This window comes from Salarias fasciatus, chromosome 19 (genome assembly GCF_902148845.1).
Source record: "Salarias fasciatus chromosome 19, fSalaFa1.1, whole genome shotgun sequence".
Classification (NCBI taxonomy): Eukaryota; Metazoa; Chordata; class Actinopteri; order Blenniiformes; family Blenniidae; genus Salarias; species Salarias fasciatus.
Window position 1 is genome coordinate 19,993,169 of NC_043763.1, and position 24,158 is coordinate 20,017,326.

The 24,158-nt window shown below is 43.6% G+C and overlaps 1 protein-coding gene and 1 long non-coding RNA gene across 9 annotated transcripts in view; both read right to left on the bottom strand.

Annotated features, from left to right (window-relative positions):
• The window catches only part of nrxn3a (neurexin 3a), a 143,719-nt gene that overhangs the window by 75,114 nt on the left and 44,447 nt on the right, over positions 1–24,158 (bottom strand). For all 8 annotated transcript variants that reach the window (XM_030117643.1, XM_030117642.1, XM_030117640.1 and 5 more), the window contains exon 5: positions 46–347. In XM_030117643.1, the coding sequence (XP_029973503.1) occupies positions 46–347 (302 nt within the window). The remainder of the gene's footprint in view (positions 1–45; positions 348–24,158) is intronic.
• On the bottom strand, positions 12,899–22,692 carry LOC115407275 (uncharacterized). The gene is made up of 3 exons (XR_003933605.1): positions 22,614–22,692; positions 20,834–20,838; positions 12,899–12,912 (listed from the first exon to the last, which is right to left on the bottom strand). It is a non-coding gene; the product is annotated as an uncharacterized LOC115407275 (long non-coding RNA).

A 24,158-nucleotide genomic window follows, 5' to 3' on the forward strand; every position in this document is an offset into this window, starting at 1 on the left:
CTTTTCTTCATTCGCCTATTGCCGATTTTTGGCCGTCCGCCTTACCTGTCGCAGGTTGCGCGTCACTTTGACGTCGTGCCACGAGTTGTCGTTGAACTTCCCGTTGACCGGCTCCACGATGGCTTCGAAGGCCCCGGAGCCCAGGTTGATGACCAGGGACACGGCGCCGTCCTTCAGCGCCAGGTTGACGTAGTCGGCCGACTTGCCGGTGTGCAGGATGAGGCCGTTGCGCTGCCACGTCTTGAAGGAGAGCGTGATCTCGTCGCTGCTGCTCTGGATGGGGTTCTGGGAGAGGTCGTAGCAGAAGTACTCGGAGCCGCGGAACGTGGCCACATTCTCTTCCCTCGCTGTAGAGAAACGGAAAGAAAAGAGACAGACGTGTGAATAGCTTCGACAAGGACATGAGAGGTTTGCAGCAGAGCCGATAAGATAACAACGGGCTTTGATGGGAGAATAATCACATCTACAACAGATTAGCTAAAAAACTGAGTAAAGCGACAATGTTTGAGAGTCATGACTCCTGCTTCACTTTCTCCTGAGACTTGGTAGTTTTCGAGTTGACAGTTTTCTAGAATAACAATCCAACTTTGTCGTCTGTCTGTAAGGATGTCGTGTGTGTGTTTTCATTACAAAAGCAACCAAAAGCACCCACTGGTGGCCCTACATGGTATCTACATTGTTTTCAATCTATCGGCCTTTTTTCATGTGAACAAACAGCATTTTCCAAATAAAAAAATGAAAAAACAATATGTTTTCACTTGAAACGTTGTCATGTAAACACTGCCTCAAATAGTCATTTATGGTGACTTCCTTCATGTTCAGTTTTCGACCATAACAGTCAATTATGTTTTTCAGCAAAGCTTATTTTAGGAGCTCGATTTGTCCCCATCATAGATTAAATAATTTTGGCTTGAAAAAGTATTTTGACAAGCTTGTTAATAAATAATTTATAGTTTTTTCCCCATCACTTTTAGATTTAAAAATTTCTGCTCCGAAATTGAAAAATTCCACAGCTCCTTTATGCTTTTAAATTTGAAGGGTATGTCATGAATATATGCTAAAGGTTTTACAGCATGTGGAATAAAAGAAGCTCATTTTTGATTATGTAACATAAAATATACTTATAGCTGAGTGATAATAAGCGTTAACCAATCACTGATAGCTGCCCAGTGTTCCTAGTAAACAAGCATCCTCAGATATATCTGACATGTAACAAAGAGGAACATGTCGGGGACCACAGGGAGCTATCATATAACATCAAAAGCCTAATCTTGCCAGTGAAATTGCCATTTCCTGTCAAATAGCCAGCCAGCGACACAGCAGTTAAGCTTGTGATCAGAGAAAACCAAGGATGGGAGGGAAGCAACAGAGACTCTGTCTGTGTTTATGACCTTGAGGAAATAGAGAAGGGGGGGGGGAAGAGAGATTAAGAAAAGAAAAACAGGGAAATGCTGAAAAAGAAGAGAGAACAGGGCACAGGAGAGACGGTAAAGTGCTCCAGTCAGGAGTCGTTATCTCTGAAGATCATCTTCAATTAACTCGCTGTCTTTTAAGCAGAAATTACGATAGTCTGGATCCCAAACTCGCGGCGGCTGGAAACATCACAAGGATCTGCACGAGTGCAGTTCTCCTGCGCTTCCTTTGAGGCTGTGGGGGAGTTGTGTGGAAATAAAATGGCCGCCGCTTTTATCTACCCAACACACATACCGCAGGCATCTCTTGCTCAAAGGAAGACTCCATCCCACACAACAGCATAAGATCAAGTCCACATGCGATGGATGAGGGGAGTCCCGATCAGTCAGGCTAGCATTTTATAACCCCAACATACACTGTATGTTCCCACTGAGACTGTAAACTGGCAGACACATCTCTCAAATCAAATATTGTTGTTATTATGAACTGCTTCCATTTGGAAAACATTGCGATGAGTTTCAGAAGAAGTTACCAAATTGTGTTTCCATAATGTTTCTGGTACAGAATTTGCGATGCGGCCCTCCTGCCGCATTACCCACCTGCTCTCGGAATGAATAATGAATACGCGCTGAATAGGAAACACACTCAATACGCTGCGTCCTCGTCGCGGGGAGGGTCAGAGGAGCCCGAGCGGACATTAAAAATGCAAACTGGAACGGTGCAACAGACTGAGCTGCAGTCGGCCGTCAGCCACACTCACTGCTTTTACCTCTAATGGCATCGTGTTGGCTGGCCCGGGACAGCAGTGGAGGGGTTAAACAAGACTCAGAAGAAAAAGGACAGCATGGGTGCAAGACGGAAAGAAAAAATGAAAAGGACAGGACCAAACAAAGATGGTAGCTGGAGCGTAGGTGGAGGAAGTTAGCAAATATGTTCCAATGGGGAACACAATACAGGAGAGGGCTTCTTCCAGAAAGAGCAACAGAAGAGGCTGTGGAAGCTACGAAAGAGGAACAAGACAGAAAAAAAAGTCCACAAATGAAAATGATTTGGAGCCAGCCTCTCATCGCAATAACACACCTGCTAAAGGCCGAGCTCAATAAGAAAAAAATCTTGAATAACACAAATATTTTAAAGACTTTGTATCATTTAAAATTCACTTTTTGTATGTTTTAACCTTGTTATAGAGTTATGTACTCATCACAAACACCCCCAAAGCATTTTTTTTCATTCGTGCCTGTGTGTTTGAGCTTTCCTTGTTTTTCTCCCCTTTAATAAGATCAGGGAAGCCGTCGTGTTCTGCAGTGGGCTTTCCCTAAATGTGCCGTCTTGTCCCACTGTTTTGCACGTCTTGTGTCAGTACTGTGAGCTCTCCTTGCCCGATGGGCCCACAATCCCAAACAAAATACACCTGTCACACTCGTAGGGAATTAAAACCACTGGATCTCCTGCATTTCACCAGATTCACTCCTTTCCTGCTGACTTCCCTCTGTTGTAGCTTTGGGCTGTGCGATCTCAAGGTCTGGACGAGGCTTCTCCTTCTTCTTCATGGTTCAAACGAGGCGACATAAATGACTGTAAAAAGGCGCCTCCCGTGATCCCGGCACGCTGTCACACAATAACATAAGCAGCAGGCAACGTTCGATCCCAGCCAGTGATCCGTCCTTATCAGTTTGGCAGTTAGACGCTCCAGCTCGAGCTTTCTTGGGGGGTATTCACACATCGGAGAAAACACAGAAACATCTCACAGCTGCCGTTAGAAAATAATAGAGAGAACAAATATGCTTTCTCTTGTTCCTTCTCATCGGTCTTTTGGCCTGGCAAAGTCAAATTGTATCTCGTCTCCAACATGGCTCCCCCAAGGTGAGAGAGCATTGCTGCTCCTCTCTCCATCTACAGCCCACTGTGAGGGGGGGAAAAAAAATCCCTGCTTCATCCATGTGCAAGAGGAACCATGCCAGTTCACCCACGAGGAAGTTTACCTGCAGGGTTGGAATAAGAACGGTGCCCTGCTTCGCACGGCAGACAACACGCGCGGGTACAAGAGAGAAAGCCAGGAAAGCATTATCCCGAAAACTCAGATCCAAACACCGAGATGCTGAATATAACATCTGTTTTTTAAACCTACACTAAGGAACTTTTCAACCTTAATAAAACATTTTAATATCTTTTGTGATGATACTTCGACTTACAACTAGTTGAATGACCCCTCTGTCACGGGCTGAGGGCGTCAGTATTGCTTTCACTTGGACTAAGCAGCTGTGAGGAGGGTGGTAGGAATCCTGCACACTAAAAAGCTCCAAATGTGCAAACTGCTTTACGGCATGCATCACATCTTGATATAACATTGTTTAGCCACCATTAGATTCATTTAGATTCATTACCTCGTCGCTATCCATCCTTCACACAGCCCCTGGAAACAAATGAAGGCGAGTTCAGTCCGACAGCATGCCCACCGGGAGCAGCAATTTACGACGCCACGCGCTAGTCCTCATGGGAACTGTAGTATTCGGTCAGCCAAAACACTACCACTTTTGTCCACTGGCGCCGCCAAAATCAACGAAAACTGAAAGTTCCTTAGTGTTGCTTTAAGATGCGGTGAGACACTGGGAGCGAAATTCAACACAAGATTACAGTCGCACGGAGAGGCAGCAGCGGCCATTTCCCTGAAATATGGAATGCTAATGAATTGAGAACGAATATAACTTCTTTTACGACTGAAACGCGGATGAAGTGAGGAGATTGTTATCAGCCCATAATGGTTTTAATGGCATCCGTAAGCTGTTCTATTTGGAGCCTTCGTTTGATGGATGAGCAGGAATGAGTCCTGCGAGGGGTCATCCATAAAAATGTCAGAGGGAGAGGTGGCAGAGGGAAAACTTACGGCCACGGTAAATCTCCCCTATATTTGGGAGGCAAAGGGATGCTGTACACTCCAGATGGCACTGGAGCGAATTTGTGCTTTTGAAACTTTCCGCGTGCATTCGTCATAAATTACACCATTATTTTTTCGTTTGCTGCACTTATGACTCTGCTAGATTTAAGATGAGTTTCAAGCTTTTTCACTTGGAGTCTAACAGTGTTCTGTAACTGCATGACTACAGGATACATTCATCATTACGATATGTGCAGTATATTTAAGAACTGAAACAACTTTCAATTCTTTCATTAACTCAGAAATACATAAATTTACGTTGGCACGATTGGTTGTTTTTGTAATTAAGCCATGACACATGCTTGCAGAGAGCAATATGCGCTACAAGGTGGGGTTTTTTTTCCATAGAGATGGAGTCCGAGCGTTTTCAGAAAGTTGCGTTTTCAGTGGTTTTGAGCACCATCGTCGTGTCAACAGACACTTCATCACTTCACTGCAGGCCTCAATATACAGACATGTGGGATTTCTGGAGCAACTAAATATCGTTGAAAATACTGGCGCTCGAAAAACAACCTCATGCCAGATGTTATCAATAAAATCAGACGTGGGTGAATATCGAAGGCTATTTCAACTCTGACAGCTTTAAGTGACTGTTAAGTATATGGGTATGATGAATGAGTGCAGGGCGCTGATGAAGGAATAATATGGATTGTTTTGCATGAATCTTTAATGTTACGACAGGTCTCAGCGGCACCAGGGTAATGGTTGTAGTCCGAATCGGAATCTGCAATAAATAAGTCATTGACTCATACATAATTGAGCGACATTATGATTTATGACGGGTGGCTTTTTCTCACAGATTTCTGCATGGCCGGCGACGATAAAGCAGGTGTGGAGTGGCCATTTTGTGTTTCTCATGCAGCGCAGTCGCTGAAGCCCTCGCGGCGGTTTACAAGATGAAGAATGAAGGGAAAGAGAAATGAAAAAAACAATCTGTGAGATCCAACTTTTTGATGCCCGTATGCACTGGTGCTGCCTTAAGTTTTGTGTCAGGCAATGCCTGAAGCTTAAAATGACAAATGTTTTGAGTTTTTTTTGAGAGCTCTTACTAAGAAAAGTAATCTATTAAACATGAAGAGAGACGGGAACGAGAGTTAAAACCTGGAACAATGTTAGCACTTCGGCGTGCCAAGGTCCTTTAACTCATGTCTAAAGGTTTGATGAGTCTTTGGCAAGATGCCTGGAGTGAGGTTTGTTTTAATACATTTTCACAACTCCGGAGTGACTATTTTTAAGCCGTTGCAGGTTTTAAAAAAGTCCGTTGCTAATCGCCGGGTGGTTAAGCCAGACGAGAGAAGGTACACAAGCAAATTTCTCCACCTTTACTTGTCCAAGTTGTACCCGTTTACATTAAAGTGACACTCTGGAGGCAAACGTCGTTATTGTCCATCAATTCACACTACAGAAGAATTCTACACTCTGGCTGATGTGGTGCTCAACTAAACAAATTCTCAGATTGTTCTAGTCTACAGTTTCACCCAAGTTTGCCATATTTATCTTATCTCCTGTGGAAAATGTTGATGAAATGAACTCATCTAAACACACGCATTATTCAAGATAATCCAAAATTTGAGCATCATAAATAAATGCAATATGAGCATTGACTTCCTTTCAAATGTTGCTTCTTGCTAACTGCTCCAGATTTGAACCCACAACACAACCATCCCTTAAAATGTCAACTAAGAAACTGTGTGATCACCTCATTTTAACAAGACAGCCATCATAATCAGCAAATATGTCAGCGGTAATAAGACAGCCCAGCCTCAAAAACACCTCCATCTACTGACACTCATCTGTCTTCACTCCCCCCATTTTTTTTTTTAAAGCTAATCGCAGTTCCCAGCACACTTCTGAGACAATTCCCTCAAAGAAAAACAGCTCTACGGGTCATTTGTTCCAGCAGCTCAGGCCTTGCGTATCTGCCTCTTTCATGGCCATTACCCCTCCGTCCATCTTTCACTCATCTTCCTGCTCTTCATCCCATCCTCTACTTGTCAGTCTGTTGGACCGCCTAAGAAACCCGCCTCTTCGTCTTGACCAACCTGTTTCCTGCATCAGGAAAAGAAAACTCAGAAGAAAAACTATGGTATTGCAATTTCTACTTTGAAAGTTTGAAAAGCTCGACAATAATATTAACTATCCTCAACGATTACAGATAAACCCAATCACACAAACATGCACATCTACGATGGGTGCAAGTGTGAGCTCAGGTGGGAGCATTTACAAACTCCCGGGTCGACCATCTGGTGTCCTCATTCAATAGAGGGGAATAATTGTATTCACATTAATCTGAATTTGAACCCCCCCCCCCCAATACTATCTCTTTTCCTCTCTCTCTCTCTCTCCCTCTCTCACCTGACAATATAGGCAGAGGGGAGATTAGTTTGCAGAGGGGAAAGTGTTCATCCACCGGGCTGCGGAGTTAATAAAAAGATTGCAAGAATGCGTCGGAGAACATGCTGGTGGGGAAGCGGAGGAGAAAAGGAGCAGCGGAGTGCGGGCAGCATTATCTTGGCTTGTGCTGAATATGAATGTGATTGCTGGATCCTTCTTTTCTCTCAGGGTAGCGAGTGAAAATTAGAACCGAGTGAGACTCTCGGGGAGGGAGGCGGGGTGGGGGTTTGGTGGGGAAGTGGGGAGAGGGGGTGGGGGGGGGGGGGGTCAAAGTAAAACAGCGTGGACGCCTTCAACTGCATACAACCGGCGTATCGAAACGGAGCTGCTGTTCGCCCACACCATCAAAGAAGAGGGATCGAGCAGAGCCAGAACACAGGAAGTGGACACATGAAGAAAAGGCACAAAATGGCTGCCTTTACTCCTCCATTTGTAGCTCTCTTAGATCACAGCTCCACTCGCGAGGAAGGCATGGAGCCGATAATGATTCCTACGCTGAGGCCTGTGTGAAATTTGGTGATCAAGGCTTCGCATAAAACGCGCAGACACTCCAGAATGCGCTGCGCGATTCTGCGGGAGCAGCACACCGACTCGGTACTTTCAGTAAACATCAACAATACGGGCTGAGCGGTGGGCGTGTAGGAGGACGCCGCATTAAGACACGATGAGTTTGACTCATGCAAAGACATAAAAACCACAACAACTCCACTCCTGCTGTTTGAAATTGAACCTGCTTTCTTCTCACACTGAAGAACAATCAGGCTGGAAGTAACCGTTACACATCCTGACAATCCCGGTAATGAAATTACAATCAAAGCATCTTTGAGGGATCAGGACGGTTTCTGTAACGGCGCTTGTTCCCTTTCAGCGGCATTGTTTACTGTCAGCGTTTACAGTACTGACTGTCATCGTCATGCATATAATTGCATTTTCACCAGTTACACAGTTGTTCTCGCGCTCGGCTGCTGTTAATTTGTGGTGTGAACAACTCCTCAGGAGCAGATTAGAAACACACTCAGAGGGGACGTACTGTATGAGCCGCTCCACTCCGTGTTTAGCTGTTTTCTTCTTGCAAAACATTTTCACAAAGTTTTTTTTCTTGGTGTTTTATTTCGTGCATCTGTTCAAGTGTCGTATCTGTATGCGAGTCAAATGATTTCTGTTAAAAATATATCTCCTGTTTGACAAAATGAGTTGATTTCAATCTAATATTTAGTGGTTCGATTCCCAACTTTCTCCAAATGTTGCGACGCTATCCCTTATCTGTGTGCTTTGCTTTGGCCATCTTAGATGAAACACTGTTTTTTCACAGGGATAAAAGTATATGAGAGTCCTGCAGCTGCCAGAGCATGCTCATGCTCATTTCTTCCTCAAATTGTTCTAAATGTTTCTTTTCAAGCCTCGTCAAAAGGAAACACAGACTGCGGCAGGTGCTTCATTGAGGACAACTTGCCAGCTGGTCTCATCACCGGCATATTCTTCTGCCCTCAAAGGGAGAAGTAAACATTTATTTCACCACATGGTCGTCATCTGGCCAGTGGCTCCACTTTGATCATGCATTCAGTCAGAGACACGAGTCGGGGTTTAATGATGCCTTTCAACTCAAAAAAAAAATGACAACAAAACAAGTTCAACACTGAAACGACCGATGCAAATCTTTGTCATTGTCAATGCAATCTTATATAAAGGGTAGGAAAAGATAGTTAGCCGACACACAGTGCAGTCTTACTGCGAAACCCTTCCGCTCATTTGGATGTTACCGTGGAACTCGCTACTGTTGCCCACTATGTACACTGCCACATGAAATTGGTTTTCCCTGATGTCGCTGACCTCTTTCAGCGGGATAATACACAATCCCACGCTGCAAAAACCCTCCAGGAGTCATCTGAAGAATGGGGCCGGAGAGTTGAAGGTGTTGACTTGGCCACTGAATCAGATTCTAATCAGACTGATCATCTCAGGGTCCAGAGCACCTCGGTCGAATCACCATGTCTGCGGAATACTCTGCAGGACGCTTAATGACGAGAACATGCAGGACAGTCTCGCTTCAGAAGATCCAACTCCAAGTTCTTGAAGACAAAGTCAGATTTTTGAAGGCCCAAATGCAAACATCTTCGAACTTGATACCAGACTACACTTTGAGAGGTAGTGTTTGGTCGATATCTCAGTGACGGTCAATTTGTTCTGGCAACTAGATGCACCAATTCATCATCAAACAGTGAATGGTTTCATTACTGAGGCGCATTTGGGGTGTGTTTGCACAAACATTGCACATTAATAGCAAAAACAATGAAAGTTCTTTGTCTTTTGTGTCATTTTCTGGGTTTCGCTCAATTTTAAATGCCTCAAGTAGCAAAACACCAATCCAGGTGTGGACACAGAAATTATTATGCGCCCCAGTGAGTGTATTATGATCTTATAACTACTACAAGATGGCCCCGGGGGAGGCAAGGGGGGGAAAAAAAAAAGAAAAGAAAGGAAGCTACAGAGCAGGAGATTTGGAAGATTAGTGCAGGGTCCATATCATGCCTGTGAAGTCAGTGTTGATAATGGTGGGCGCACACACACACACACACACACACAAGCTGAAGAATTTTAGTATCATATGGAAGCTACAGAACATGCGGCGAGACTGAAGATTGAAAGATGGATGAGGGGCAGCGTCCCAAGGTGTGAGGCAGCAAAGCTAACTGCTAAAACCTGTATAAAATAAATAACACTGAAAACTTAATCTGAGATCACAACGTGCTCCTTCGCTGTCACAAGTGTTTTCAATATTCGTCCGAAGAAGATATCATCCCAGGAAGGTCGAGGCGCACTGAGGTTTTGAGCAGGCAAAATGTCACATCATAACAGGAAGAGGAGCGACACTCCTCCCTCAGCTCTCGCCGCCGCCGTACTGTCACTCGGTGAACCGATACCACCGGCGGCTGCGACTCCTTGTCTCACTCACAAAGCTTTGCATTCAGGCACATTCCATGTCAGCGTTTTAATGGAGCTCACCGGGTGTTTCTGACAGCTGCTGTTCCAGGAGCCAGCATGTGAACGCGCAGATATCTGGTAATCAAAAGGACTCCATTTGCCTGCCTGGTGACATCAATTACTTTGCATTCAGGGCCTGGATTATCTTTTTTTTTTTTTTTTTTTTTTTGGTGCAAAATGGGTTTTCATGCGAAACGCCGTGGATATTGTGTCGTTTGCAGGGGAATATAAGAAAAACTGCCAACTCCCAGTTATGCCAGCTGTTATTCTGATATTTAACACAATCTACTGTCCGCTTGCATTTTCTTGACAGGATGCTGCTTTACTTCTGGAAATTCTCATATATCTTTTTATGCATGCCGAAGGCCCGGTATTACACCTTTCTCCTTCATTTTTCACAGTGAATATGCAGTGTTTGGTTATAGCACACAGACCATGACTGCTCCATCACGTGGTTAATCCACCATGAACGATCAGTGGAGCAATAGTTTCTGGATCTCTGGCTATAAAAAAAAATACACAACTGATGATTAGATTGATGATAATGTCATTAAAAAAAGCAACTGAACATGGAAAAAAAAAAAGAATTTTAATATAATTTAAAGCCTTCAGGTCATTCTTGTATTTTACAGTTTCTTCTTACCATAATCTAAACCGCTATTTTTTTAACCGTGGGCCATTTCATAACTTTATGCACAATTATCTAATTAATTGACTTTTTTTGTTCAACAGCAGATGACCGATGATGAAGGTTGCAAATGAAATTGTGCTCTGTGTGTGAAAATAAGTGTTTACTAAAGTCATATAATTTGACTCAGGCTCCACTTAGGTTTGGTTTTCAAGTGTAAACGGAAATTGTTTGCAGTGTTTTGGGTGCCTGTTTACATGACAGTGGCGCTCTGAGCCAGTGAGAACGCAGATTTTTGAAAAAGGTTCCCAAAGTGGAACTTTTCAGAAACGTTCTGATCCCATCTCCATGGAAACGTGGCCAACACGGAGTGCTGCAGGCAAGCTTTTCTCATCAGCTGTATGGACTATTGTCATGCCCTGCTTTCTGGTCTTCTCAAGAACATAACTTCAGGTGTACAATGTTTACAAAATTCAGCAGCACGTGTTCTGATGAAGACCAGAAGGCGCCGCACATAACACCTGTTTTACAATCGCTGCATTGGCTTGTTGTGCGCTTCAGAATAATTTTTCAGGTTCTTTAATGGTTTTTGAAAGTCTTGGGTCTTCTTATCTTTTAGAGTCTCTTTTACCCCATGAACCTTCCCGGCCCCTGCACTACACCAGCAGTGGGCTACGACCACTTCCTAAATGTAGAGCATGCGGCCTTGGCGAAGTGTCTGTTCAGCATTATTCCTCGCCGATGGAGCCGTCTGCTAGAGAACCTCAGGGCCGCAGAGAATGTTCAAGTTTCGAAGAGCAGGCTCAAGACTCTCCTTTTTAGTCTTGCTTTTAGCTGATTGATTTATTTATTGGTTATCTGACGATGTTTTCCTCCTCCAGTTCACCTCTTCTCAACCCCATACATGTTTACCATTTATCATTTTTTTTTGGTTGATTCGTTATTTTAAGTATGTGTGTGTGTCAGTGTGTGAATGTCGGGAAAAAGAGCGGAGGGGATTGCTTTTAAAATGTAAAGCAAAAATTCTTTTCAAAACTTTTCATAAACGAAGACGCAAAACTACTAATTTTCAGAGGAGCTAAGCAATGGGGCTTTAGCACCCTCTGCTGCTCATGGATTATCAATCGCTTGCTGAATGGCAGGTGAATCTCTGTGACTGATTCGGCTAGTTCGATTTGAGAATCAAACATCGATCAGAGACGGATCTTTGGTAACCCGCTAAGAACTGAAAATTAAATCAAAAGCTCTCGTAATCTATTCTTCAACTGATCTCCTGACTTAACTGCGCAGCCTTATGAATAAGTCCGTCACTGTATTTATCTGCAACTAACATTTTTTGACCCGTTATGTTGATCACAGCGGTTCACAACAAAGAGTTAAAAATGGAAAAAAAAAAGAGTAAATCCTCATCCGGCTACAGTGAAAAGTCTAATCTGAGGGGAGGCTGTCTGGTGCAGGATGACTGGAGGAGGCAGAGGAGAGGGGACTGAAGCAGAGTGGTGGTGGCGGCGGCGGTGGGGAGAAGGGGAAGGGATGGAGATAACCATCAGTAATTTCAGCGTGCTGGTGGATTTCCATTTGTTCGCTGGCTTGACCAATGGTGCGTTGGGATGTCTGCACCAAACAGCGGCGTGCGGAGCTGAAACACAGAGCAGCAGGAGGGGGATGGAAGCACCGAGGCATTTAGCTCCGAGGAAGAAAAGGAGGAGGTGCTGCCATTTTGATGGCGTCCGGAGGAGTGGAGGCTGAGCCGCTCAGACAATGGCGCCCTCGCTCTCTCTGTCACAGACAGACAAACATGTGCTGGAAGTCCGATAAAGTTTGGGATTGGTTCGGCGATCTCTCGGAGAGGCTCTGTCCCGCAGCATCGTCTGATCTCATCGTTCTCAGGTTCAACCGAAAGTCTGACTCAACCTTTCAATTTTTGAATTCTTAATAAACTACTAAAATTCACAAATGGGCCACAAATCCAAAAATACATGAAATCCCTCCGACGACCGGCCAGATTAATTAGGCTTCCTGTATTTTGGAAAGGTGACAGAATGGATGAAAAAAGCACCAAGCACAAAAAGCCTGATGCCTAAAGTGGAACAAAAGGCGTCATTACTCAAAACCAGCAGCCTGAATAGCAGAGCATAGCTTTTGTTGTTATTAAACTGAAGGTACAAGTGAATCATTTGTCACGTGAAATGCTAATAATAATCATCTTCAATAACCTGCTGAGTATTTATGGTGCGAGGACGTTCGGAGGGGGAAAGACATGCAGCCCACCTGCTGTTGATGGAAACAGAGGACTAATTGTTCGGCACGATTCTGCCTTTTCGGGCCCAACAATAAGAGCATCTCTTTACATCACGAGTACCGACACTCATCAAGCAGCGCCGGCACTGATTCACAAGTGTTGCATAACCGCCATCGCAGCCTTGAACACATCTGTGCATGCTGAGTGAGGGCGTTTTGAGGATGAGAAGAGTCTATCGGCGATAAGCTAGAAGCTGGCTGCATTTGGAACAATCGGGTTCATCATTGTGTTTGTCGCCTTCTGCTGGAAAGTTTCCTCCTTAAAACGACCATCACAGCAGGAGCTTCCTGTCCAAAGGGCAACCTTAAACTGTGTTGACAAATGGTTTGAACGTTTTGTTTCTTGCGTTTGTTCTAAGTTAACGGCACTGTCCATTTTTTCATATCATTTTTTTTCTTGTTTTTTAAGAATCGTGGTGACAGTATTAATACTCTATAGTCAGTATAGTCTAGTAGTAAGTTTTTTTTTCTTTTTTAACTGTACACTGCCTGCAAACATCAGTAAAGACAGTTACTCTAGATTTTCACAGTTTTTGGTTTGAATTCAGGCGCTCACATTTAGATCAAACTGATGCATCACGCTGATATATTAGATCTATTTCACATCCCATTCCAGATCCACTAATAATTACTGACATTTTAATTTTCAATTCACTGAACATTACATTTTTGTTTTTACTAGTTTCACTGTTTCATTTGTTTTTCAGCCAAATGTCGTCCATGGTTTTGGTCCATTTCATTTGTGTTTTTGAGCGATGCTTCAATTTACTTTCACCGTTTATAGCAGAGACTACAACTCAGATACTGCTCTGGATTAATGTAACTAAAATGAACTGAAATCTCTAAATCTTTGAATTGAGTGTATAGCTGACATTGCCTTACCCAGATTGTCCACTGTGTGTGTGTGTGTGCACACAATATCTGAGCACACACGTGTGGAAAGTCACACATGCATATTTTCCCACATATGCTCACATGAAGAATGGTCCTGTCCACTCTTACTGACAGACACACACACAGACACACGTACACACACACACGTACACACACACACACACACACACACACACACACATACACACACACACACACACTTGGAGCCATAATTCTCTGAAGCATGACAGCAAGGTTGGCTTCGTCCCTGCAGGCTTTTCATTTACTGTCCAACATAATGCCACATCCCCAAACCCCCCACCCTAAATCACACACACACACACACACACACACACACACACACACACACACACACACACACACACACACACACACACACACCCCTCCTTATTGGCTATTATCTGGGCTGTCTGAGCCTGTGTTGATACCTAATGAAGGGCCACGGTTGCCATTTCTCAGCTGACGGTCACCATGGTTACAGGGGACCGCGAGGGGAGCGTACGTATTAGAGAGAATCAAGAATAAACGGCGAGGATGAGAGACGCCTGAATGCAAAAATCCAATTTGACGCATTTGTTTTTACTGCTTGTTTTTAAAAAGACCGTTTGAATCCCAATACCCCGACAGGGAGGCAGGGCCCGATCACAACACCTGCAAATCTAATGTTTTACTCCACAAAAGATAAAATACAGCTTGTTTTATCTTATAAAGAGAGTTTTACAGCATATTTTGAATAATAATGCTGCTCTTAAACAAACAAACAGAATCACAAAGGGAAAAGTCAGATGAGTGAAGCTGGTTGAGTTTTTTGTTGTTGTTTTTTCCTTTTAATGTGGAACTTATTATTAACTTTTTTTTAAAAAAAATAACTGGCCCAAAATGGAATCAAGAAGATTATCTGTGAACTTGATTGTGCTCTGGTATATTTTTACCAATAAGAAACCACAACTTTTGACTCTAACCTGCATCGCATTTCTACTCTTCGGTCAACCAGTATTTAATTCAAAAGAAAAAGACTCAAACAGACATATATCCATTGTATTTAGAGAAGAGATGTCCAAACTATGGTCCTGGTTTATTGTAAATTGTCTCTTTTGTACTTTCATTGAGTTTCACATGATCTTCATCAAGAGTGACAAAGAGCAACACTGCTACTCAACATCAAAAATGGCTTAAATGAAGTAATTTAAGTAACTGAAAGAATTCTGAAAATTAGTGCATGATCCTGATCGATGAATAATTTTCCATATGTGGACATCAATGGAAAAAAGGCTTTATCGATTCAGTAAGACATGAATCCAAACAAAACTATATTCCTCAAAGTCTTGGGATCCAGTCGATTCAACGACTTTGACATCAGGACTTTCTGTGGTTAGAAAAAAAGATTCACTTCACTAATTTCAGACACATTTGCTCCCCAGGGGGTTACATTACCATCACTTCTGAGCTCTGTGTAATGTTGCACTAACTTTGACGAACAATAGACCGAAAGTGCCAGGAGAGGCAATCCCACCGAAATTACCCCACGAAATACATCATCCAGTCTGTCTTTGTGTCTTCTTCTATTCGCCACATTTCTTTCTGGCCCTTCCTGTGCAATAAACAACCCCCCCCCCCCCCCCCCCCCCCCCCCCCCCCCCCCCCCCAAAAGATCTCCTCTCTCTCTGCCACTCACCATTCCTCTCTGATTTGTAATCATGCTCGGCTGATGGACAGTTTGTCCTTTACCTCTGAGACATAATTGGGTTTTGAGAGGGGACAGATGACACGAGGGCCGCATTAATCACAACACTAAACTCATTTCTGAAGGACAGTTGTAAGGTGGCGATGCGGGCGCGCTCGTCCGCGAGCGGCGGCGCACGTCTGCCGCAATGAGATGTGGCAGGCCTAATACCGCATGCACGCCGCCGCCCTAATGAGAAGACGGCGCGGTCGGCGTGATGAGACGCCTGTCAGCCTCGGCGCCGAGCCGCAACAGGCTCCGTCAGCTCGAGCGTGTCTGGGGCTTTAGACTTCTTGATGAATGAATCAAGGCTCCTCTAACTGAGGCGATTTGCAACGTGTTGAGCGGAATTACCGACTTTAAATGATTAAGAATGTAAAAATAACACCGGGCATCAAATGCGTTTAAAGTCGGAGCCTTGATCATTCTCAAAGCCCTCTTTCAGTAGATCACTTTGCATCATCTCACGAGAGCAGCGCTCTGTGGACGCTGTTTAAACATATCCCGCACGCTGCATACAGACCTAATTGATTTATATCTGAGTTCCTGCAGCTGGGATCAAGTGCTCTGGATAGTTTTGGCAGTTTTTTAATTCTCAGACATCAACTTGTCGAAGAAAAACAGCATGTATGTGGTTTTCTATTTCTATTTTAAACTATCCGAATGAATATTTCATGTGCATTTGTGGGATGAACAGCAGAGCGTCCAGGAAACATTGATGAACACCTCTTCTCTGCCGCTTGCTGTTGGTCAGTTCCCTTCCTATCATCCGCCTGAGAGCTCAAACATATCCGACCTGATAAGCAAAAATGAAACTTCCTGTCATGTCAAACAGAGAGAAGATACACAGATATAATGTAACAAAAAAAAAAAAAGCCCGCTTGACTTGTCTGAAGACGCATTTCCGTCCTCTCCCATACGGCCCACGAACGCAGAGATAAACGAGACAAAACGCCTCTGAGGCCTTCGACCGCCGGCCTTAAAGGCCTTCATAATAATCTGTGGTGTTTTTCACGAGGAGTCTAACACAACTCATCAATACTACAAAAAATGCACCTTTCTCTTGGGTTTGGTAACGACAAGGTCAACCTGTCTGAGCTTTTAGCACCGTGAACAAACACATCAGGTCGTCTGTCAGACTGTAACCTAACGTCAACTGTTTGTTTTGTATCGCTGTTACAGTCTCAAAGTTTCCAACCAATGTCCGAGAAACAGTTAAAATGTGGAAAATAGTCCTTTAGCTTAAATATATACTCATCTTAACCTGGAATATTTTAAAATGTTCTCTCCTTTAATGACATTAAGGAAGCTTAACAGAGGCTAAGCCACCAAAACATTTTCATTAAATTTGCAAATTTTCGGATGGCTCCACAAAGTATCAACATTTAAAAGAATAGAAAATCTTAAACTCCTCAGAGAAAACACATGGACTCGGTTTAAAACATTTCATTGGCGGGGAAATTCAGAATTGCAAGCGCAAAGGAGCTCATTTGTGGGTAAATACAGTTCAAACAATACAGCTAAATGCAGTTAAAACACACACACACACACACACAAAAAAAAAAAACCAGTCAGCAAAAAGCAGAACATGCTGGTAACAGCCTTGTCTGTCTAAATCCACGTGCGGCCTTTGTGTCGGTGTGAAGCTGACGGGCTGGAAGTGAGGGGGGTGGGGGTGCGATGGGTCGGGAAAAACAGTAAGTGATTTTGGATCATGACAGAGGAAGCATGACAGACACAGACACACACACACACACACACACACACACACACACACACACACACACACACACACACACACAAAAGGCCCAGGCAGCCCTTTCCCGAGGCTAAGTGGCGTTAACCTCTTTCTCTCATGGGGCCCAGACAAAAGACCCCAAGGAGTGCTAATAATCACATCGCCATCTCCCCCCTCCCCCCTCTGCCCCCCCTCCGCTCCCCTCCCGCCCTCACGTCTGGGATCTTTACGGCGCTTTACTGCGTACGTCCAGCAAATTCTGCAAGAAATAACAAAATAACATGGTGCAGAGGAAAACAGTGGAATTTCTTTGTTGATATAATTTATTTAAATTGACCAAACTCGACTGAATTTATCCTGAAAATATGAACAGTTTCAATTTAGGCTGTTTGTTTCAAGTTACTCTCCTAAAAGCCAGAGATATATTAAAAAGTACATTAAAAATGATTCCAATTGCATAGTTGACGAAGAAATAAACACAGTATCAGGTGTTGAAAATAATGAAATTTTCCTGCGAGGTGTCATTTTAGATCCTTCAGGGTAGAGTTACAGTAGGCACATTAGTGTAAAATTCACAAAGTTTTATTTCAAATTGCACCTGCAAAAAATATGAATTTAAATCGAAGCGGTGTGCTAATTATTTTAAGCCTATGTGTATCCTTTATAATAACACAAGTAATTACAAAATTCTTTTTCTCAACACGTTCATCTTCAATTCGTCATTGTGAAAACGGGCCTGTAATCTGATGCCACTGTCACAACCATGATTAAAATCATTGCATCCTCCAAAATGATCCATGTGAGTATTTTAACAGCAACTAATAATTATAACAATAATATCGCCATTTTTATATCATGATCACGTGCACGCCTCGTGCGTGTGTAGAGGTGAAAGCCACACAGCATAGGTGGTGGTGCGTGCAAAAAGAGAATGGATGATATATGAAGCCGTGTGTGTTTTCCTCTGTGTGTGTGTGTGTGTGTGTGTGTGTGTGTGTGTGTGTAAAAGATACCGAGCAGCTGGGAATGGGGGCTGTATTGAAGTGGGAGCCACTGGTGCGTAACGCCACACATGCTCCGCCTTGATTGGTCCGTTTTCACCCACCAGCATGGTTTTTTTTTTTTTTTTTTTTTTTTTTTTAGTTCTATCCAAACCTCACTTCATGGTTCACTATTTCCGCCCTGAAACAATGCTTTTATTTCACTCATCTGTTGCCACTTCTTCATTCGCTCAATAAACAGGCGGGACAGCAGAAAAACGTTTAGGAGAGGAACAAAAAAATGTGAATATTGGGAAAAAAAGAACTTATACTGAAGATATAACCAAATAAAGTGTTGAACTGTTCACCAAATTGTGCTAAATAATAGGAGAAAACTCGATATACTCTGAAGTTTTTCCACAGAATCACAGCAGAATTCCACATTTCAATCTTTTAACCAAGAATGGAATAAAGGAGAGGAGATTCACCTTTATTAAACTACACAGACAGAAATTCACCAAACCCGCACAGAGTCACATTCAAGCATCAGCACACGCACTGACAAGGAGAACGATAAAGCCTGAATGTCTCCCCAAGCCTGCAAGCTTTCCAGTAACCTCCAATCAAAAAGCTCCTTGGAGCCCTGAACCTATTGGCCACATGTCTCCTCACCAGAAGGCCGGCCCCCGGTGCGCCCCCGGTGCGCCCCCGGTGCGCCCCCGGTGCGCCCCCGGTGCGCCCCCGGTGCGCCCCCGGTGCGAGCCGAGTCTGCTCCCCAGCCAGGAAGAACCAGGCCAACCAGCCTCTGGCCTGCTAGTCCAGGTACTGAAGCTGTTCCTCCCTCCTCTCCATCTTTGACACCAATAAACTCTTTCAGTGTTCTGTAAAACTGCACTTACTCTCAAAACGACATACATCTGGTGGATTAATATGTCGTTACACATCAATCTAAAGTTTCTCTTTCAGCTTCGGTCACAACAAGCACGTCTTGATTATTTTATGGTAGGAGAATGTAGTTTAGATCCAAGTAGCTTGAATTATGGAGACATTGTGTTGTTAAACATTGCTGTTGACCCTTGTCGCCTCCCCTCGTTCCCTGATTTAAAGGATAAGTTCGGTTTAAACAGTTTTCATGTTGTTTATGGAATGAAGTACAACAATATACTCACCCAGAAGGCTTTTCTGATCCGAACAGTGCTTCGGGAGAAAGTTAGATCCAAAATCGAGTGGCGCACATCCCTATACTGTTAGCAGATGGGGCATGTATAGCGCCGCTAGCAAAACGGCTTTAATCGTCCAAAAACTCATTAGTTTCACCAATATTTCATCATGATCCCCTCACGCCTCTCCTCCACGACAGCCCGGTGTTGCGAGATATGCCATATATGCAGATATATGTTCGATTTGAATGTACTACTTGGCGTCCATGAGTATCTAAACACCTACATCTAGATATCTATTAGGGATGAGCGAGTACACCACTATCTGTATCTGTATCTGTTTAACCATCCAAATTATCTGTATCCTTATCTGTACTCGGAGGGGGCGTGGTCTAAACCGGAAGTGGGCGTGGTTTAACTGGAAACGGGCTGGGGCAGAAATTGGTGCACTGTTTTAAGTCTGAAATTGATATGGATTGCTCAGAAGTTGCTACATTGATTCTTCATTTGAAAACTATTTACATAACAGTCTCAATGTACAGATTTTTGTTTTTTTTTATTTTAGTCAGAACATGAATATTTTTAAAGTTATATAAATGATTATTTATTCACACAAAACCCTCAGAAATAAAATTTGAATATTTTTGGTCACAATAGTAAAGGAACTATTTACAGAAAAGTATTTTTTATTGAGTCACAACATGAATATTTTAATTGTATGAATGCCTCCCCCCACGATCCCCACCGGAATCTCCCTGGCGTCCAGGGAAACCTCTCATACGCCCCTGCTGAGCTTCCTGGTCATGTCCGCGGCTGCAGTGCCACGGACATGACCGGGACGTGGACCTCGGTCCAGTTATCATCTCTCTCCCACAGATCACAGCCTCCCAGTGGAGCGCAAGCCCAAATTATTATGAAAAAGAAAAGAAAAAAGGAGAAAAAAAAAACGCGAGGGAAAACGAAACTTAAAAAACCCCGAGCGTGCACAATCGCCCGACGTTTCAGGCACAATGCACGCTCCAAAGAAATAAAATACCGCATTTTTAATTTATCAGCTCCGATTGGCTTCTCTCAAAAGGATCCTGTCGTCTCGGTGGAGGACGGAGCAGAATGAAGGACCAATGAGGATCTCCCATCAGCACGAGGACGAATAATGACAGATAATGCTCGGGCTGTACTCGGATTCGGAAAAAATGCATTATCCGTAATGAATACTCGTTTAAAACGAGTATTCGGCTCATCCCTAATATCTATGTCTATAGGTCTAGGCGGCAGTGTGACGAGAGCTACGGAAGCAGCAGTGTTGTTGTGTGTGTGTTTTTTCGACTGCCGAAGCTAAATGCTAATGCTGCTTTTGCTAAAGAGAAAATCATTCAAAGTTCTCGTCCACAACATCTTCATCTGACAGATATTCGTCCATTTTACACTGCATTGGGAAAAAAAAAAAGCACCATGTGTTGCCTCAGGTTGCCCCGGAAACAATGAGGCGTACTTCGCATGGCGCAGCAGCCGTAAACAAAGTTTTCAATTCAGAGGTCAACAAAACAACCAAAACATGTATCTCTGTAATATGCTTGAAGGAAGTCCAGAGGCATTTGGCAGCGTGAGGATGTTTATTCCAAGAGCAGGTATCAGAAACATGCGTGAGCATCGGCAGTCGAAAAAACACACACACAAAACAACACTGCGGCTTCCGTAGCTCTCCTCACACTACCGCCTGGACATACAGACGTAGATATCTAGATGTAGGTGTCTAGATAAGTGGAAAACTGTTTAAACCGAACTTATCCTTTAAGTACTAAAAAAACTTGTTTCCCACATACTTAAAGTTCTTTACACTTCTTCTTTTTGACATCATGATTGCCTGTTCTTACCTTAAAGCCAAACCTGGGGCTTTACTGTCATGCATGCAGGATGCAAACCTTTGTTTATCCCTGAACAACTGAGAAAAGTCCAAAGTGTGATGCTGATTAGTTAATAAAGTAAAGTCAAATTAAACTGTTTTAGATTTGACACTGAATCATACATTTTCTATAATGATTGTTATGTGGCTCATCATGAAAATGATCTTTCCCTCCTACACTTGGATACACTTACTATCCAAGACACTAACCAACACGTCTACTTGGTCTGTTTCAAATGGTTTGAGGAGCATCCCTGGAGGAATAAAAATCTGCAAAGTCATCTTTCAGAGACTCTCGGGAGAAATGGCTGTTCTCAATCAGGCTGGACCTTCCCTCGTGTCCTCGAAGGTCCCTGAGCTGCACATTCTCTCAGCCTGGCTCGTATCATGGGGGCCCTACCAAGCAGCGACGCTCACTGATCCCCCACCCATTCGTCAGCCGTCCACACAAATTTCCAGCTGGATGGTTGTCATCTTCTGGTTCTGTTTACCATTTCTCTTGCCAACCATCCATTCAGTCAGTAAGCTTCTGGGTTTTTTTTGTTTTGTTTGTTTTTTTTTTTCATTTTATCCATGACAATAAACCAAGCTAACCTGTTCTTGTGTGCCAAGTCTCAGTCTGCACCTCCATCGTCTTCCGGTGACCCCTTGTCCGTGTCTGAATAATTTACCATTGTCTTTGCTGCTTTTACATTATAATTAAGACTTTACTATAGCAGTTGTGCATTTATAACCGTGATCTCGGGGGTGAAAAAAAAGCAGGCGAGTGGACAGGATGCGCTGTGGCGGGCCGGGAGAGGGAAGAGGGAGTGGGGTGGGGGAGGTGGGGGTAAGGGTGCAGGATCTGGACGGAGCGAGATAACAGCTCTTTCTCTCTCTGAGTTGTCATGTGAGTGGCGTGTCACGGTGAGCATCTGGCCGATAAAGATAGCAGGGCCCACCGCAGTAATCTGCTCTGCACACAGCGCACACGCGTGGACTCAAATCCCTGAAAACACACTTTATCGGTGATCAAATTTAGTCAGGTGAGGTGTTCATCAAAACCCGCACACTCAGTAAAGCCGCGCCATTAATCCAACAAAGCACCATTTGAGAAAATGAGCTGTGCACGTGTAGCACCATACATGTTTGGGTGGAAGATACTGCAGGAATAATGGGAAATGAAGCAAGAGTTCGGGCGCTCCGGAAGTTGACACGATCATTATCGCCATCTTGAGGACCGTCGTGCTGTTACGCTGAAGCGAGGCAGTCAGGCGGGCGGCGGAAACCTGCAGCGTCATGGTCTAACTCTGACCAGCGTGGCCACCACAACGTTTAATGCATCTGCATTCTCATATTAATATCAGGCAAACCTTTTGAAAAGTTAGATATATATGGCCTACAGTTGAGAAAACTTTAATCCTATGATATTATATGTACAGCAATTATTCTGACTTAAGGTTTAAAAGGTGAAATGAGATTATAAAAACTAAAAAATGGCTTAATAAATGTCTGCTGATGTTAAACCAATCTAAATAAAATTAACATGTGACTGTTTCAATTCCATTATTAAAAATCCAAACTGTCCTGACTCCCAGTCCAAACTCTCCTGGAACTTGGGTTTGTTATGTTTGAGAATCACTGTAATAACAATCCAGCTAGTGTTAATGTTTACAGTTCTCTGGGTTTTCTTCCCAAAAACAAACAACACCCACTAGTGTCCCACAACATGAACACGACATGATTTCCAGAATTTCTGGAATGAAAAATGCAAAAATGATGCATGTTCACATGAAACGTTGTCATGTAAACAGATCCTTCCTGGCTGTTTGCCATAACAAACTCACAGTGAGGATCGTGTTCTGTCTGAGGTAACAAGACGAGAGCCACGCTCTTGTCTCATAACGACAACCTCTCATCAACCCCTTCCCCGCGCTACAAACTCGGAAACAAAGCACAAAGCGCGACGCCGGCTGAATGAGAGTAATTATGTCACAGTTGTTTTGGTGTCCAAATGTCTGCACCGCATGCAGATGTGACGACTGCACAGGTGTGCACTTGCGAAGTTTGGATTTAGCACTTTTTGGACGGGTCAGTGGTCTGGGATGAAGTCCACGTCTGATTTAGCTCCGAGTTTCATTGAGGATCGGCGTCATCTGTGTTATCCACGTTTTGGCTTCGCTGTAATGTTTTAGGAAAGCAGAGGCAGACATGTGGCTCCTAGCGTTGACAGGAATCCAGAGAAATATAAATGCATCATCTTATTTCCATTTTCTTCCGTCTTCAGTGAGCCATGCTGTTGCTGCTGTGATCCTGGGTTGTCCTTTCATAAAAACCTTTGGGTTAATTTGGAGCAACCATTAGCTCTGATAGATGCAGAAATGCCCCCAAAGCATAAAACAATAATCAAATTAACCCAATAACCTTAACAGCAGGAATCAAACATCGGCTGTCCTTTTGATTTGTCATCTGATTTAATCTCAGCATCGCAAAAACATGTGTAATGTTGGATTATACTATAAATATCAAGGAGGATTATTTCCTCCAACAGGGGCAAATTTTAAAGAGTGCTGCCACAATATGCTCAAGGTAAATCCCCCACACAGACACACACACACACACACACACAAAAAAGACTGAGTGAGAAACTGTGCTGTGACTTCAATCACGGCTGGATGATGAGCTACTAAAGCGGGAAATAACAGACATCGGGCCGGACCACAGAGAAGCAGGAGAGATTAGATCTAAATTGAGTGCCGTGTGGCTCCTTGTAGGGAGAGGTGACAGTAATGAAATCAGACTGGGATCAATGGACTTCTTTAAAATTCACCCTGCCACCGGCCTAGATATGGAAACGTCCCCCAGACGGACGCACGCATGCTTTAACGTTGCCATGCCTACCGGGGACTTTACATCCACGGACACTCATTTCCTGAAGACTAGCTCTCAGTCACAGCCGGGACTGGCCTCACGCTCACCTTGGCTTCACTTCAAATCACGTATTCACCTGAAATATAATGTTTTCCATTAAAGGGGACGTCGGTCTTTGTCTGCAGAGTAACATGAGTCCTCGTAGGGACAGAAGTCTCCTGCCAGTGCATAAAAAACACTGGCTAATGTTCATTTAC